This window comes from Haliotis cracherodii, unplaced genomic scaffold, assembly GCF_022045235.1.
Source record: "Haliotis cracherodii isolate W230 unplaced genomic scaffold, xgHalCrac1.p SCAF_8, whole genome shotgun sequence".
Classification (NCBI taxonomy): domain Eukaryota; kingdom Metazoa; phylum Mollusca; class Gastropoda; order Lepetellida; family Haliotidae; genus Haliotis; species Haliotis cracherodii.
This window is the reverse complement of record NW_027266341.1, coordinates 61581278-61598539: the sequence shown is the minus strand read 5'-3', so window position 1 is coordinate 61598539 and position 17262 is coordinate 61581278. Positions and strand designations below refer to the sequence as shown.

General features: G+C 39.2%; 1 protein-coding gene across 1 annotated transcript; it reads right to left on the bottom strand.

The window, feature by feature from the left end:
- Window positions 1-214: 214 nt before the first annotated feature.
- Window positions 215-16581, bottom strand: LOC139449785 (high mobility group nucleosome-binding domain-containing protein 5-like). Its single transcript, XM_071231313.1, has 6 exons — window positions 16482-16581; window positions 13832-14013; window positions 12766-12890; window positions 8310-8385; window positions 7568-7718; window positions 215-5259 (listed from the first exon to the last, which is right to left on the bottom strand). The coding sequence occupies exons 2-6, from the start codon at window positions 13991-13993 to the stop codon at window positions 4028-4030; spliced, it is 1746 nt and encodes a 581-aa protein (XP_071087414.1). The 5' UTR covers window positions 13994-14013; window positions 16482-16581; the 3' UTR covers window positions 215-4027.
- Window positions 16582-17262: the final 681 nt, after the last annotated feature.

Below are 17262 nucleotides of genomic sequence, written 5' to 3'. Positions count from 1 at the left end.
GTGCCTGTCCATAGAACCATGGCCAGGTCTTTAGCACTCTTATTTCAACCACTAGGCTGTCCCATATATACTCACTGCTAAAAGAAATGCCAACTGTAGAAACATGCATATGTAAAAGCTCCAGATAACTTTTTGAGTATTTGCAAATCGAATGAGTATTTAACCTGTCATGGACATCTGTAAATAATCAATTTGGTGTTGAGGTGAAATGGGGTTTAACATCGTGTACAAGAATGTTGCACTTCAGCAACCCATGCTTGCCATAAAAGGCGACTATGCTTGTTGTAGGAGGCGACTAGGGGGATCGGGTGGTCAGGCTTGCTGACTTGGTTGATGTATGTCATCGTCCCAATTGCGTGGATCGATGCTCATGAGACTCGGTGCAATGAATGGGCCACCTGTGCCCTCTCGAATCCTTGGAAGTTTAAAATAATAAAAACATACACAGTTGAAACCATTGCTAGATTTATTCTGTATACAGTTCAGAATGTTGTGCTTGAGAAAGTATGTGACAACATAGTCTTGAGCTGATACACTGTTGTATTTAATAATTACTTCAAAACATCTCAACTGTGGATATCCTAATTATCTTTCTGGAAAATATAACATACTTATTTCCTGACTTTCCAGACAACAAATATCAAACCTTCCACTCAAAACACAGACAACCAGCATGACATCCAAATTTTAGATCAATTATTTGATTATGTCCCACAATGAATTGATATCTTTGTATGAATGTTTCATCAAAATGATCAGAAAATAAGCAGCTGAAAAAACAATCAAATATATTATATGTTTTTCATTTCTATGGGATGACCATAGATTTCTCAGGAAAGGGCACATACCTGGTAATTTCAAATTTTATCTAGGTAGTTTCGTTTAAACGTAACAATATATGTTCATCTGTCATAATACATTAACCATTTAGTTTTATAAAAGGCTGAATCTTGTACTATGAAAATATGACTGCTATGTCAAGATATTTCTTGTCTTTTTGTTTAATGCCCATCTCGACAATATTACACCCATTTGACAGGGGACTGTAAATTATATCGACATATGAGCTACGCCCCATGCTGTCTGGGTATGACGACCCACTATCAACGAAATCCCCGAAACTGACCACCAGCCCCATCCAGTCAACTCACACAACAATCACAGGTTGTTGGGATCTATTCTAGAGGCCGGGCAACAGCAGAAATGTAATGGGCCCCAGTCTCTTGCTAAGGATATGTGGTATTTAGACATGCTCAAAGGAAAACTCTTTCTTTTCATAAATGATGCTCGTCTCCTGCTATCTTGATCAGTCATTGGGAAATGTTTGATGGCAAAAGTAGAAATTAAACCTGATATAGTTCAAATACATATTTGTTACAACTTCATTCAGTATAACAAGTCTAACTGTCAGACAAAATCTATGCTTTTACACTCAATAATGAACATATTTCCTAGTCCTTACCCTCATACTAAAAACAAACCATCTAAAACCCACCGTCATCTGTTTGATTCCACAAAGGAGTTTTGTGAAGCCTTTAATATAATTTACACTTTCACATAAATGTACCTACATTTATGCAGAATAAAATACAGAAACAATTGGTTCAAAGGCAAACACTATTGAAAAAATTGAAAACTGCATGCAATCAGCTTTTTTCCATATGGGTTAAAATTGTGAATCTTCTCAATGTAATGTAATGGTCAGGAATGTTGTAACGATTGGACAGAGCCTGAATATCTCTCTTAATGACTACAGTCTGAATTCAGCCACACTCTTGTCACATTAAAAGGAAATATGAAAAATGAATATCAAAACACACAATTCTAAGGAAATATGTAGTTGTACCCTAGGATACACAATGGTATAGCATCATGATGTCACTATGGCAACAGCTCATTTTCTAAACTGTCGCATCCTCATATTACCGAGTTGACCTCTGCAATGCAAGAACTAAGAAATGTGGGAGCTAAGAAATTAAGAGACAAACTAGATGGTGAAAATAAAATCACATATGGAATTTTAGGAACAGTTACATACAAGACATGATACTAGAGAGGAATGAAAACACACAGCTTCAATACAGATCCCAACACAACTTGAACATACCAGGCATAGGTCTCACATCACGGTGAGGAGCACACATTTGGTATTGGCAGTACAATCAGTATGTTCTCATTTGGTTAAGATCAAGATCACCCTTTTCCATATCAGCCCCATGTACACCATGGTGTATCACAATACAATACTGTGTCACCACTTGCCTGTATGTCTGAAGGGTCCAAACCTCAACCCGCTCGACATGCAATTCAATAGAACTTAGAGAATAGTTTCAGTAATTATTGCCTGATTCACTAGATTCTTGACAAGCTGTTTGCAGTAACATTTTATTCCTAGGCAAAATCTGTATGTAACTGAATAAGGTTTTTGTTTGAAAATTCTTTGAGATGTGAAAGTAGATTTGCTAGAGATTTTAGGATACCCAACTTTGACACTACCTCAATGTTAGGATAGTGGAAGAGAAACAGTACGCAGAGTGTCTATTGTAACATGATGCAACTTGAGACATGTGACGCTGCACTATGAAACAAGGGGAGGGGCTCAGTCACCAACTTGTACAACTTTACACTAGTCTTGGACAGAGTAGGGATGAGTTGAACACCAGAACCTGAGTTACCTCCCTTGCCACTACAATTTGACCACACTTGACATCTCTCATGCTACATGTTCCCATGACAACATGTACAAGATGGGACTAACAGTAATTGTGCCCTGAGTTCATGACTTGGATTGAGCTAGTCTAGGATGAGGAAGGTCAAGCTTATTGTTTTAGGAAACGCATTCACCCACAGCATAATGCTCAACACTCTTATGATAAAAGATGTGGTTTTGAACACTATACGAACAACCCTTGAATATGACCACAATGTCGGACTGGAGGAATGAGCTGAACTGAGGCACTGAACCACAAACATATCTTCCCATTCAAACACACATGTTGACAAACAATGAACACACAGATTAATTACAGGTTGAAAACAGTTCAGAGGAACACAACATTTCACTTCAAATGGGCGTGTGACATCAAACAATGTCAGACCTGCACTTGACCAGCACCAGATTAGTTCAAGACCTCGCCAGACAACAGAAGATCTGTATTCAATCAGAGCCAGACTAGTACAAGACCTCGCTAGACAACAGAAGATCTGTATTCAATCAGAGCCAGATTAGCACAAGACCTCGCTAGACAACAGAAGATCTGTATTCAATCAGAGCCAGATTAGTACAAGACCTCGCTAGACAACAGAAGATCTGTATTCAATCAGAGCCAGATTAGCACAAGACCTCACTAGACAACAGCAGATCTGTATTCAATCAGAGCCAGATTAGCACAAGACCTCACTAGACAACAGCAGATCTGTATTCAAACAGAGCCAGATTAGCACTAGATCTGCACCATATTAGCACTAGATCTGCACCATATTAGCACTAGATCTGCACCATATTAGTGCTAGGTCTGCACAAGATGAACACTAACATTTCCAGCTTTCCTTTGGCTGTGACTGTAATGCTTATCGCTACAGGATCAGGAAGTCTCTACATATGCATGAGCTGCCATTAGATACGGTCGTTCCAAGCGGATCCAACAAAACACCGCTCAACCACTCAGATCTGTCAGCCTCTACCAGTTTGCGAGGCAATGGTTGCTCTCAGATCTGCCAAGAATCATCACCCCAAACAATGCAGGCAGAGACGTGCTCTGATTAAGTCTAATCACAGCCTCACCTGGTCCGAGGCAAGGTACTCTCTCATATCAACTCCATCTGGTATGAAGAAAGATACATTGTTGTAACAAGTCTTGAAGCATAGCCTCACCTGGTCCGAGGCAAGGTACACTCTCATATCAACTCCATCCGGTATGAGGAAAGATATGCTGTTGTAACAGTCTTGAAGCATAGCCTCATCTGGTATTTAATTAGGGGAGACATGTTCTCGTATCAGTCCCATCCGATAAGGACAAATGTGATTTCAATCTAATAGAGCAGCATCATTGTCACAATCATCAATATCATTCAGAGCACAAAACAAGTCAATGTCAAGCATATTGTCATCGGAACATTTCATGTCTGTATTTTCACTGGTATTGTCCTTGTTTTCAGTGCTGTCATTTTGTCCATCTGAATCCCCCCCATTTTCCTGTCCCTCCTTGCCGTTGTCTCTATCTTCATCTCCCTGCTTCTCCTCACTAGCCTCACCTTCATCCTCCTTCCTGCTCTCTTCATCGCCCTTCACCTCTGGGGCATCAGGAGCGTCTCCACTCTTCCCCGGCTCACTGTCACCTTCCTTACTCCCCTCTCCACTGTCGGCTGGTTTGTCCTCATCTCCATCTTCTCCCTTATCCCTTTCAGCATCCCCTTTGCCCCCGTTATCTTCACTTTCCCCCTTCTCATCACCATCTCCACGCTCCACCTCATTGGCTTCACCTGACTTGGCTGGTTCCTCCTCCTTGCCACTTTCCTTTCCATCACCTCCTGCCCCAGTCTCCTCATCTTCCTTATCCTTATCCTCAGCGTCATCCTTACTGCATTCAGTCTCCATGTTCTCCTCATTATTGTCACTTTTAGAATCATCATCCTTAGATTCAGTTTCCTTTGAACCATCTTCTTTGTCCCCATCTTCTTTGTCCCCATCTTCTTTGTCACCATCCTCTTTGTCACCGTCCTCTTTGTCCCCATCCTCTTTGTCACCATCCTCTTTGTCACCGTCCTCTTTGGCCCTATCCTCTATGGCTTCCGTCTTGATATCCATGTCACCGCTCGTTCCCTCACTCGGTTCAGCATTGTCAGCTTCAGAAGCCATCGATTCGTCCACATTAATCGTATCCCCCAGCTTCTGTTTCTTTGAACTGACCACATCCCCAACAATGACCTCCTCATCACTTTCATCACTGTCTATCTCAATCACCTCAGAATCTGCAGACTCTCTGATACTCGGACTAGGGACTGGGAATTTTTTTGATAAAGGACCTGGTTTTTTCCGCTTGGCAACTGAGGTAGTTTGATGGACAACACTAGCTGGTATCCGGTGGATGGGTATCCTGATTGGTTTGAGCTTGAAGCCCATGTCTACGAGAGAGTGTCCCATTACATATTTCACTGAGAGTTTGCTTCGCACATTGAACAATGTCCAGTCTTCTACTAAAGACTTCTGCGTGGTCCTCAAAGATCTCCCCATTTTGGTTGTGGCCATCATGTATTTACCTGAAAACAAAACAATGTGCTAGGTTAATACTGTAATATTATATTTTCTAGTGGTCTGCACTTTGTATAATTAGTGAGTTATCTCCCTTTAACAATGCCAAAGTTAACACTCCACTTGCCTCTGGTTTCAATTGAGTTTGAGGTTAAATAGTATCCTTACATTCCTAACTGTGTATGAATGTCATGGTGACTGGTTCAAGAGAGGAGATTTTCTTTAGCTTGGAGGGCTCAGCACACTTTGTGTGTTGTTAAATGACGCCACACTCAGCAAGCTCAACAATATTCCATCTACAGTAAACTACGTTTAAAACGAACAAGCTTATAATGAACTGACCGATATAACGAAGTTATTTTTTACTCCCAGCCATTTGTTGTATATATGCTGTATATATGCTTATTAGTGGTCCCTTGAGTTCGTTATAACCGTAGTTTACTGTATATGACCTGGAAATATTCAAATCTGGACCAGTGATTGATATTATGAGCAATGATCTACACCTGATCCACTTAGTTGCCTCTTGCAACAAGTACAGATTGCTGGAACCTGTTCTAACCCAGAATCCCCACAAGACTTGCAGTCTGACTTTGATGTATCAGGCTACAGGAGCTGAGTATCGCCTGGTATCTTGTGATGCAGTTCTTAACACAATACGGACTGATGATACTACTGGTATCATGATACACCACATCAAATAGTAGGAAATGATGACATCTCTGAAATACAGCTCTAAAAACTCTTTCTTCATGCATTTATTCATTGTTAATTTTAAAAATCTTTAACAAAGAAAACCACAAGACCAAAACAGTTTTACATGAGGGGATGGTTATTAAATGTAACAGTCAGCGCCTCTTCAGCTACAATGTTCTTGTGTTCTGCTATGGTTGCAGGTGGCGCTAGGCTACTTCTGCCTATATAAGTTCCTGTTATATTTATAGTGTATCGCAATCTCAGAAACTGATGATTCAAGTATCGTGTGAACCTAAGTATCTATAACATCATAGGTATTGGAGAATCCCTGCGGGATCATATACAGAATTGGGCAGTACGAATGTGGAATAAAAGTACTATAACTATATATCCTGTGTTGAATTAAGCGAGCAAAATGATGCATCTACAGAAGTCTGTAACCTTAGCCACCAGCCCGAAGAGACAGTCTAGTCAAATTCTGGTTGTCTGATTGAGACCAGCTACCAAGAGTCCATATGACAACACTAAAATGTACAAAGAAAGATGTTAAGATCTAAGTATGGGCTAATGGACATAAAAGTTTTTGGCACAGACCTTAGCAGACCTGTCATACCATGTATCCAACAAGTTATACACTACTCACAATAGTTATGTCATGACTGATTAACTTAATCATGATGAAAGAAGTGGGTGGTCCTTAACTTTTAAAATCTTCTTTATTCATCATGTAGCTATGGCCAGTTCTTCAAAGAATATTTATACCAAGACAATATATTGTATCGCACCATTTAGCAAGATGTCCAATAGAACACAAACCTCATGCAGAGGAATGTCCAAAATAGATCCTTAATTTCTATAAAGTCAAATAAGTAAGTACTTTGACTTGTACATTTTGCGACTTTAGTCACTAGTCCCAAGCTCAAGTCTAGTACAAGTCTGTTCGGTTTCGTAAACTCAGCAATAATAGGCCACATAATAACACTAAACTCTACAGAAAATGCTGCCAAGAGCCATGTTCAGGCTAGTTGTCTCAAATGTTTCGGTCACAGGCTGCTTGAATATTTGTATCAATGTTGCAAGGAAAGAAGGCATCTTATCAAAGCTTTACTCGTTGTTTGGGGTCACCGTCAACGATATTCTGGCAATTATCATCATCCTGCAAATAATCCAATCTGGAGAGGACATACCAGCGACAGAAAGAATTGCAACATACCAAACTGTCGTTGCATGACAACATGATATCAGCCAAGTCACCAAGCCGGACCATCTGATACAAATTTCAGGATCTTGTCGTCATTTATATAAAATAAAAGAGTTCAGGGAACCTGTCCTAACCTGTTTTAACACAGGTGCTAATCCATAGAGTGGAACACTAATGCATAAACCAAAACAGATTAAAATGTCAGAGACAAAACTCTCCCTAGGTCTAGGATGTGCAGATTAAACTACTTCAACTGAGTGAGTGAGTGAGTGAGTGAGTGAGTGAGTGAGTGAGTGAGTGAGTGAGTGAGTTAGTTGCAGCTTTTAGCAATATTCCAGCAATATCATGGCGGGGGACGACAGAAATGGGCTTCACACATTGTACCCATTGTACTCGGCGACCCGACCGCCCCTAATTACCTTGAGTGACATTACTGCTGTCTTTCTTGTTGGCCTGACTGTACTCCACGTCGTGTGTGATTGGCTTCTTGTACCCAGTCACCTTGCTGTTCCAGCACTCCACCTCCAGCACCCCTATTCTGGACGCCTTCCCCTTCTCTATTCTGTCTTTCTGAAGTGCAAATAATCAAATTAAGTATTAACACTATGGGCCAAAGAAATACACTTATAAGGTGGAGGAAGTATTAAATCATATAACCACTGCATGCAAAATACTTACAAACATTTTTGGTCCGTCAGGAAGACCTTACAACCAATTTTACACATGGCAGCTCAGTGTGTCGCTGTTTGTTGTTTAACGCCTCACTCAACAATATTCCAGCTATATGACAGCGGACTGTATCGAGTCTGGACCAGACAATACACTCATTGACATCACGAGCATCGATCTACACAGTTGGGATACGATGACATGCATCAACCAAGTCAGCGAGCCTGACCACCCGATCCTGTTGGTCGCCTCTTACTACAAGCACCTGTTGCTGAAGACCAATTCTCACCTGGATCTTCAAGAGACACTATGTATGTATGAATGGGAAAACCTAGAATAAACACACAATGTATTTGTTCTTAGTTAAAGCCTGTAATTATTCCCTGAATAATAATAACTAATAATACAGCATACCGGTGACATGAATTCAGATTATCATACTAGCCCTTTGTCATCCCTTGAATGTACAACTACAAGGAACACACTACTTACTTCATTCTTGGGGAATCGAGGCAGTGAAAACAGGAACTCTGTTATCTGTGACCCGTCATAGAAGCCCTCTGATATACTAGAAAGGTAACAGACACATTATTCAATACATAATTCAGCATTTGGTCATGTCCCGTGTTTCAGAGAGACAACCAGAGGCTATCCCTATACACGCGATTTGCCTTAGTATGATAAAATAAAATCAGCTCATCAAAGCTAGCAAACAATTGACCCAATTTCAGTCTGTTAGTCATAGTGGTGATCGACACGGGAGTCACCCAATGTCAGCCTCATGAACAAAAGACAGATAAATAAGGTGGTCGTGTTTACGCAATATATAAGTGAAATAGCAAAAACCTTAAACATGCATTCAGATCTAGAGGAAATAACCTACCAATGGTTCCACAGATCATATTAATATCTAGTGGTGGGTTGATATAGTGCATCGGTGAATCGCAATTTCTTACTTCCTGACATAAGTATCGATCACTGTCACACACTCAGTAAAAAAACATCAATTCCTACCTTAAATGATCACTTTAAAAACTGTCACACCAAACAAACACTTAGAAGTAAAAACGCAAAACAATTTCATTCATTGTGGCACACACTCGACTGCATATCAAATCTTATCTACATAGTTGGAAGAGTTACCTCCCTTCTAGTGCTTCAGCTAAGCTGAACAATTTGATTGGCTAAGTGGCCAGACAGTTTCCAATCACAACACTATTTAGTTTGTCAGCTTTGCAATATGGGGGACATTGATAAGATGGTTGGGCTAAAAACCCTGCCAACTGTAAATTGTCAGTGCGACAGGTATTTGACCATCCCGTCCATAGTCGGATCCAGAGAGGTGGTCCAGTGGGGCGGTCAAGAGGGATGGTCCAGAGGGGTGGTCCAGAGGGGCAGTCCAGAGGGTCATTTTGTTCTATACTCTCAGCAGGTGAAGATAACAAATTCCCAAATACATGTAGAAAAAAATCTCCAGGTGGCGCTCATGCGAGGCGGTCGCTAAATTTCAGTGCTCCGTCCTATCCATATAAAATTACACAAAATGACCACTACGAGAAGCATGATAAAGAACCTTGGTGATGAAGGCCAATATGGTGAATCATCAGAACCCACCCAGGTGCAATTTGTGACCCAAGATGATGCCGGTACAGGTAAAACTTCGGCTGACAAGGATGTCACATGTTCGGGCGAGAGGGGTGACATGGCCGCCATGACAGGCGATACAGTGGCTGATATGAAAGCTTTCATCACCAGCTCTTTTGATAAGCATACCCTGAAGATGGAAGAACATTCCCTTCTTATCACGACAAAAATAGATTCTATTAAAGTGGACATTTCAAATTTGAACAAGAAAGTTGAGGATACCATACAGGCCGTGGATTTCAACTCCTCCTGTATCGAGCGCAATAAGATCGAAATCAACAAACTTCGAGTGGAGTTTCAAGATAAACATGCCGAGATGGAGAAGAAACTCTTAATGCAGGAGCTGCATCAACGTAAAGGTAACTTGCTGTTTTATGGTATCCCAGACACAGAGGAGGCCGAACCAGCTGTCAGAAATGTGCTTAAAGATCTCTGTTTAGACAGCCAAATGGATGTAGTGGCTATACATCGCCTACCCCGTACCAGTACAAACCCCTACACACAGAGTCAACCTAAACCTATCGTGGCCAAATTTGTGAGAATGTCAGATCGTCAGGCTGTCGTTGATGCTAGTTATAAGAGAAACGACTTACTCCGTAAGAGAAGAATAACTATTAGAAAGGACCTCCCAGTTGTGCTGAAAAGGTTCAGAGGAAGATTGGCCAATAAAGCTTACCAGATCAGACAGAAATATAAATTTCAAACTAAGATCAAGGAGCAGGGCTTACAGATCACCTTACTTTGTAGGAAGAACTCCGACAGTTCATGGAAGGAAGTGGGAGTTGATGATTCCATTGATAACTTGTCACTCTAACGGAGAAAATCACAATCAGATTTTGTATGTGGCGGCATCGTGCCTACAGGGATATCGGGTTTACTACGATTGCTGAGTACAGACTAGTCAACCCAGCAGAACAAATTTATTGTTGACTTTTGTGTACCTATACATATATAAGTGTATCGGTACTAAGTATCAACTCCGACTAATTTCTAGGCCGCTTCCGGCTGACGGATCCGGTTTTGGAAAGTTTTGTTTATAAACAATCATTGAATGGGACTGGTATGTTCCGGATTATTTCCTGACTATTGTTTATCAGTGTCTATACGAGAAGAGAAGACCATACCTGGCTCTCAGCAGTTATGTATTGAAAGGACTATAAAAAGAACGAACTACTTTATACTCTGACAAACTTGTTATTTGTGTAAAATTGACACAACTGTCGGCAGTCTCCGGTTTCTAGATACGTTTCTGTTAGCAGTCCGGACTTTAATACTTAGCACTTCCGGTGTTTTCAGAAGGTTTGATGATGTCAACGAACAACTATATTGCAGGTTTGTGACATGTTATACAACAAAATAAGTGAAAACCTTCTGTTTTAAATATTAGAAAATAACGAACCATCTGTATTTTTTGCCTTCTCGGTATCGGTTATCATACATTATCTGTGTAAAGTTGAGATTCTCGTCTCTTCCTGATGCCTTGATTCAGTTCTGTTATAGACAGATATATCTGTTGTCGGAATAGCCCGTATTCTATTACTTTGTACTTACAGTGTTTTTTTCAGTGTGGATACTCCGAAGGGTATAACAATAAACACTGTTGATTGTCGACATATGATGATAACAAAGATCTTTATTGAATGTATATGACAAGTGGTACTTACATCATGTACATGTAATCAGTAATACAATACCGCTTCAGATGTTTCCAGAATTGACAATCTACTCTGATTATTTTTTGAATATTATTGCTAATTTTTTATATAATATGACAACAAAAACTTTATTGAAGCTCTGTGACATGTAATACAACAAATCCTGATCTAGTTTTGTGATAGAGCTGTTGTTGCATATTATTATTTATGTTAAGTCGAGACAATATTCTCGGTTACTCCCGATACCCAGATCTGGTTCTGTTATAGAACTGATGTTGTAGGAAAAGTCCGGATGCAATTACAGTACCTAGTTCCTCTGGTGTTTCTTAGAGCCGATACTCTGCAGTGTAAACGATATACATACAGTTGAATGTCGACATATGACGACAACAAAAAACTTCTAGTGACAAGTTGTATTTACATGTAATACAATACAGCCTTCGGTGTTTTTCATATTCGACACTCCGATTTCTTTTTGTGAATAATATTGTTAAATCTTTGATATAAGATTACAACAAAAACTTTAATAAAGGTAGGTGACATGTAATACAACAAAGTCAGTGAAAACCTTTTGAAAACAATGACCATTCTGTATTTTCTGGTTTCCCAGTAACCATATATTACTATTTGTTAACACAATATTTTCGGTTCTCTCCGATGCTCTGATCCGGTCTTGTTATAAAACTGTTGTTGTCGAAAGGGTCCGGTTTCTACTAGTTACTTCCTCCGGTGTTTTTCAGTGTTGATACTCCGAAGTGTAGAACACAGATATTGTTGAATGTTGATATATGATGACAACAAAGAACTTTATTGAAGGTATGTGACAAGTTGTACGTTCATGTGAGAACATTTTGTTTTACCTGTGGTCATAAATGTAAAATATTTTCTCTTTAATTATAAATACGGAGGGGCGGTTCAGAGTTCGCTGAACCTCGCATGTATTTGTCAAGGCTACCTTTTTGTTTTTTTTATACACAAGTTTTTCTTTTGGTTTATCTTTTTTATTTTTGTGTTATGATTTATAAAAATCAAATAAACCTTTCTTCGGGTTGTACTCCAACTAAAAATCTCCTGTATATGCTCAGTAGGTGTAAACTGTTCATCATGTTTACACAGTTTAAAAGTTGTCAAAAAAAACCAAAACAAATTCCCAAATATCATTCTATATAGCTGACAAATTATACCCCCATTTTGTAAATTGATTCCGAAACACTCATGTTCCCCAATGTACCAGCCATGGGCCCTATCACAGTGAGAAAATGTCCACATAAAGCCCTGCATGATAACAGTGAGTGAGTGAGTAGGGTTTAACGTCGCTTTTAACAGTATTCCAGTTGTATCGTGACGTGTCAGCTTAACGTGGGAGGAAAGCCCAAAGTGATGCAGGTTTGAGACGTTTACCACTTCAGTGAAACCCACAAGCACGGGTATGCTGCTGACAAACCTAGAAACTTAATTGGGGTGAACCGGGATTCGAACCCACAATCAAAGGTTTCTGGCGTGCCCAAGGGACGCAACTCTGCACAGCACCTTAGACGACTGGACCACCCATGACCCCTGCATGATAACAACAATTGTGATTTTCCTGTATCAGTATGCCGAATGGAAACATCAAACTTCTGCTATGGTTCAACTTCTCCAACACTTACCAGTGTTTTCCCGGGTGAACAGCAACTTGTGAGGCCTTTTGCCCATCTACATAGATCTTATAGTAACTGTATGGAGTGTTAGATTTAGCAGCTACACGGATCTGATAGGGGGTCACTGGCCAGCTCTGTAACAGAACAACATATACTGACATTACTAAATAGTATTATACTAAAGTCAATACATGTGAAGCAAATCAGCATCTGGTAACTTTATATGTTTCAAGATATCTGTGTCACTTGGAGGTGACCTTTTCTTGTCTCTTTGTAAGATTGATCATATAATTCAAATATCGAGCATGGGCACTCTTTCAAAATTTTATGAGCATCCTATCAACAAGAAAAGTGTAAACTGCAAACCCTCTTCTCTGTGCCTTCCTTAACCTTCATTCTCCCTTTCTGTACTCCCCCAAATAACCCCATGCTTCTGTCAGATCTGTCCCCCATCCAGCGGTAGAAACTAACAGTTTAAGTCCACTGGTCCATACAATGATAGCATATAGTAAAACCCTTAAAATGACAAATTGATTGATGTATGTCATTGTATCCCAATTGCGTAGATCAATGCTCATAATGTCAATCACTTGATTGTCTGGTCCAGACTCGATTATGTACAGACTACCGTAATAAGCGTTCAGGGTGCTCTCAAAATTAGAAATAGTGGGCTCTTATTAGAATATAATTTTGGTGAGAGAAAAAAAAAAGAAGAGGTGCAAGATCGTAAACTTCGTGGTTCAAGCTGACAGCCTGAAAATGGTACAAAAGAAATGTCGGTGAGTATTATACACAACAGATATATTTTCCAGAATTTAATTGCCCATAATTAAGGGTGTATATAACACACGAGTGTGTATTATGCACGAATAAATAAGTCTTGTGTACATTGATCAGTCGGAAGGGGTGCTGATTGGGATTGTTCACTAGCCAATATATTAGCAAATATCTGGGTGGGCGCTTACTAGAGCGGGGCGCTTATTATGTCGAATACAGTAGCTGGAATATTGCTGAGTGCTGAGTTAAACAACAACCATACACCTGAGCCTCAGTCTCCCCAACCCTTGATTCTCACCTGAGCCTCAGTCTCCCCTTGAACCTCCTCCTCCAAATGGACGTTATAGCTGACAGGCGTAAAGAGATTGCTTTCCACAAAGCATGTCCCATCCTTTGTATATTCAGGCAGTTCTACCCCTCCCACCAGAATGGACATGGTAAAATCTTTATTGGACGGCATGCTGGCTGTGTACTCTACACCTGTACAGAAAAGATGAAAGATTAAACATGGGAACCACTAGATCACAGGGATAGACACCACCACTAGTCTGTTAATCCAAGCTGACTGAAAATCCAGTGGGATTATACTGGAACTAGTTGTTCTCTTCCCAAAATCTTGTGTTATTCTACAGAACCCTTTTAGGCCACACTTTTTTAATCTCATGTTTAACAGATTTATTATAGCTTTAGCACATAAATTCGGTCGAAATAAAAATATCAACATGAATATAAAAATAAATAGTTGTGTCAATTATTTACTTATATGAAAAGTCATTTTGCCATGGAGTTAAACTGCAGCTGGCTTCTTGAATCACTAATGATGATGAAGACATGGAATTGATGTACAACAATTTTTATTGTATAAGAGGTTCTACATTACTAGCAGGAGATATGAATATAAATACTTTTATGTTTACTTTATTTTTTGGACCGGCTGCTTTTCAGTAGGGGCAGCGGGCCCGTGAAACGAAAAATAAAAAATATATGGCCTAATGAGCTGGGGCGTAGCTGGACATTACCAATGGTGTTTTCCTCTGGACTCCTCCAAACAATACATGTCTAAACTAGTGATACACAGTAGGCTGAAACCACTTCTAGCTATATTTCAGACATTACACAAGCATCATGTCAGTGATAGCCCTTCAGAACAGTAAAGGCCCCCAACACACGTTATAATTTTACAACTCTGGAATAAAACAATCATCATGAGTATGACAGTCTCTGACATCAGCCATGAGTTCAACCACTTGAAACAATGTATCATACTGTAGTAAGCTTAACTGATAATTAGGGCTGGGACGATACACCAACTGTGAGATCCAATACGTATCTGATACCTTACTCACAATCCAATATGTATCACGATACCCGCATGTAGCTCTTATCTTTTTCATAGACAGGATGGCCAAATACCTGGCACACTGATGATTTACAGTTGGCAGTGTCAAGTGCGTAACAACAAATAAAAATATTTATGAATTTACTATTAACTTGCACTACTGATTAGTGTTTAGTGGAAGTTATTAAAGCAAACATTTAAGGTCAGAATTGATATTTTTTACTTAGTGTGTGACTGATAGATACTTGTATCGAGAAGTAAAACATCGCGATCCAACCATGCATCGGTGTATTGTCCCACCACTACTGATAATATCCAGTGAGTTTGCCACGGAAAAATATCAAAAGCATGAAAAGAACATTTCATGATTTTAGCAAATGTTGACAGGACATTCTTCAATGTCATCATCAAAACTGAAAATATCTTTAGGACATTTTGGATAACAATCAGTCAATGTCTTAAACAAATGAACTGATCTGAAACTCTGATGATGATTATCATCATGATCATAATGTACATGTCTGAATATTCTGAAAATGATGCAACAGGACAAATTCTTCGAAGACTCAAATATTTATGCATGGATTTATCTTGTATTCCAAACTAAGTGTTGTCAGGCAAACTGGGAAAAACTGATATTCTTTAATGGTCTTAGTAGTGAAATACAAGTCAACTCTACACAGCTATAACATCTGTTATCATGGCTCATAACTAAAACATGAACTGGGAAATTTTTTATTCCAATTTGGGAATTGTACCAACATTGACTGCAACCTGGGGACGAACATAAGGGAACATTAATGTTGTATTTCAGTTGTTTGTGCAAGGGACCCTTCCAAAACAACTTTGAGGCTAGCATATCAAAGTGTATCTACACTTGAGAGTAGCTGTGAAAAAGGTATATTCTGCATTGCTAACCCCTCACACAGCAGTAAAACTGGCCTAACATTGATATGAGACCCAGTGCTGATTTTGCATCAGCTATCAAAAACAAGTACATGCCTACAATTGAGTTTGGCCCATTTTAGATTTATCACTGATAATGAAAAGGACCTTTTGCCCGGTTAAGCTAAGATAATAACAAAAAGCAAAATGTATACACGTTTACCTTTGTTGATGTTCTGCTAAACGTACAGCCATAACATGGTACAAGGTAAAGATCTCGATAACATTGAGTGTAATATTGAAGACGTTGACTATATGTATAAAAGTCTATTGGTATATCCTAATATTGCTAAATAACATACAATAACAAATACGTAATACCAAGAAATTGCCTCTAAATCGTAAAAAATTGCAGAAAGCGCCAAAGTGCCATGTTTTGCAAAAGGGGACTTAGAAGCCACACATTGGACTCGTCTGATAACCTAGTCCTTACTACCCACTGCTATAGTCGAAAACATACTGCTCCCTTTAACATCAAACGTGGCCTCGACAATGAAAAATACCAGGTTTCGGGCTATTCTTGAATTTCTTATCTAGATTTAGTCGTACACAATAACTGTGCACAAACCGGAAGTGAGCATAATTTTCCTATAAAAGACAGCCTTCAAATAACCATGGGGATTTATGAGATCCAATTAATGTGTATAGACTAACTATAACTTACTGTAAGTTGCAAGGTTTACCACATCAAGGATAAAACAACTTTACGCGTGAAATATCCCTTCTTTTTGTAGCACATCGTTCAGAAGTCGTTCACAGAAACAATGAGAGTTACTTCCCTTGTTCTTGCGTCTTCCCGCCATGTCCCACGAATCTGCACCTAGAGCTAGAAGCAGCAGATGTAACATATACATTTAATAGACTCCCTGGCAGTAGTGAAGCATTTTCGGGTCACCTTGTTCTTTGCAATAATGTTTTCAACATTAATCTATTTTTATTACTAATTAATAAACTAAAGGTTTATTAGATCTGATAGTACGTTATAGTCTAGTTTAATTTAGTTCATGTTGCTTTTTATATCAACCATACAGTCAAATTACTGGTGCAATAATAATAATTTTACTACTACTATCAGAAACCACAGTAATATCACCAAACTGTATGAAAAATAACACCCATTGGATCCTGCATATTAGTATATCTCTCAGTCCCTGAACCATATTATTTTCCCTTCCGCCCAGGATTACTATAATGTAGTCCTGCACATTGACTGTGAAATATATTAATTTTATGGGGAAAAAACACAATCTAGAAACGTATACAAAAGCAAGTCTAGCCAGCTCTAGCTAGCTCTATTCCACATATGAAATCAGCATAAGGGTAATTATTTTTTTTGATTTATAGAGTCAAGCAGGGTATTGCGTAATATAAGATTTCATAGACCAAATGTTAGTCTAACTGTAATGCTATTGCTCTAGATAGAGCAAGTCAAGATTTTCAACACA

What these genes read in the sequence shown, in the direction of transcription:
- LOC139449785 (XM_071231313.1), bottom strand. Translation starts at nt 13,993, where the DNA reads ATGCCGTCCAATAAAGATTTTACCATGTCCATTCTGGTGGGAGGGGTA. An exon ending in GTTCACCCGGGAAAACACTG is followed by an intron (nt 8,386 to 12,765) that starts GTAAGTGTTGGA and finishes TTACCTTTCTAG; the next exon opens with TATATCAGAGGGCTTCTATG. An exon ending in CTCGATTCCCCAAGAATGAA is followed by an intron (nt 7,719 to 8,309) that starts GTAAGTAGTGTG and finishes TTTGCACTTCAG; the next exon opens with AAAGACAGAATAGAGAAGGG.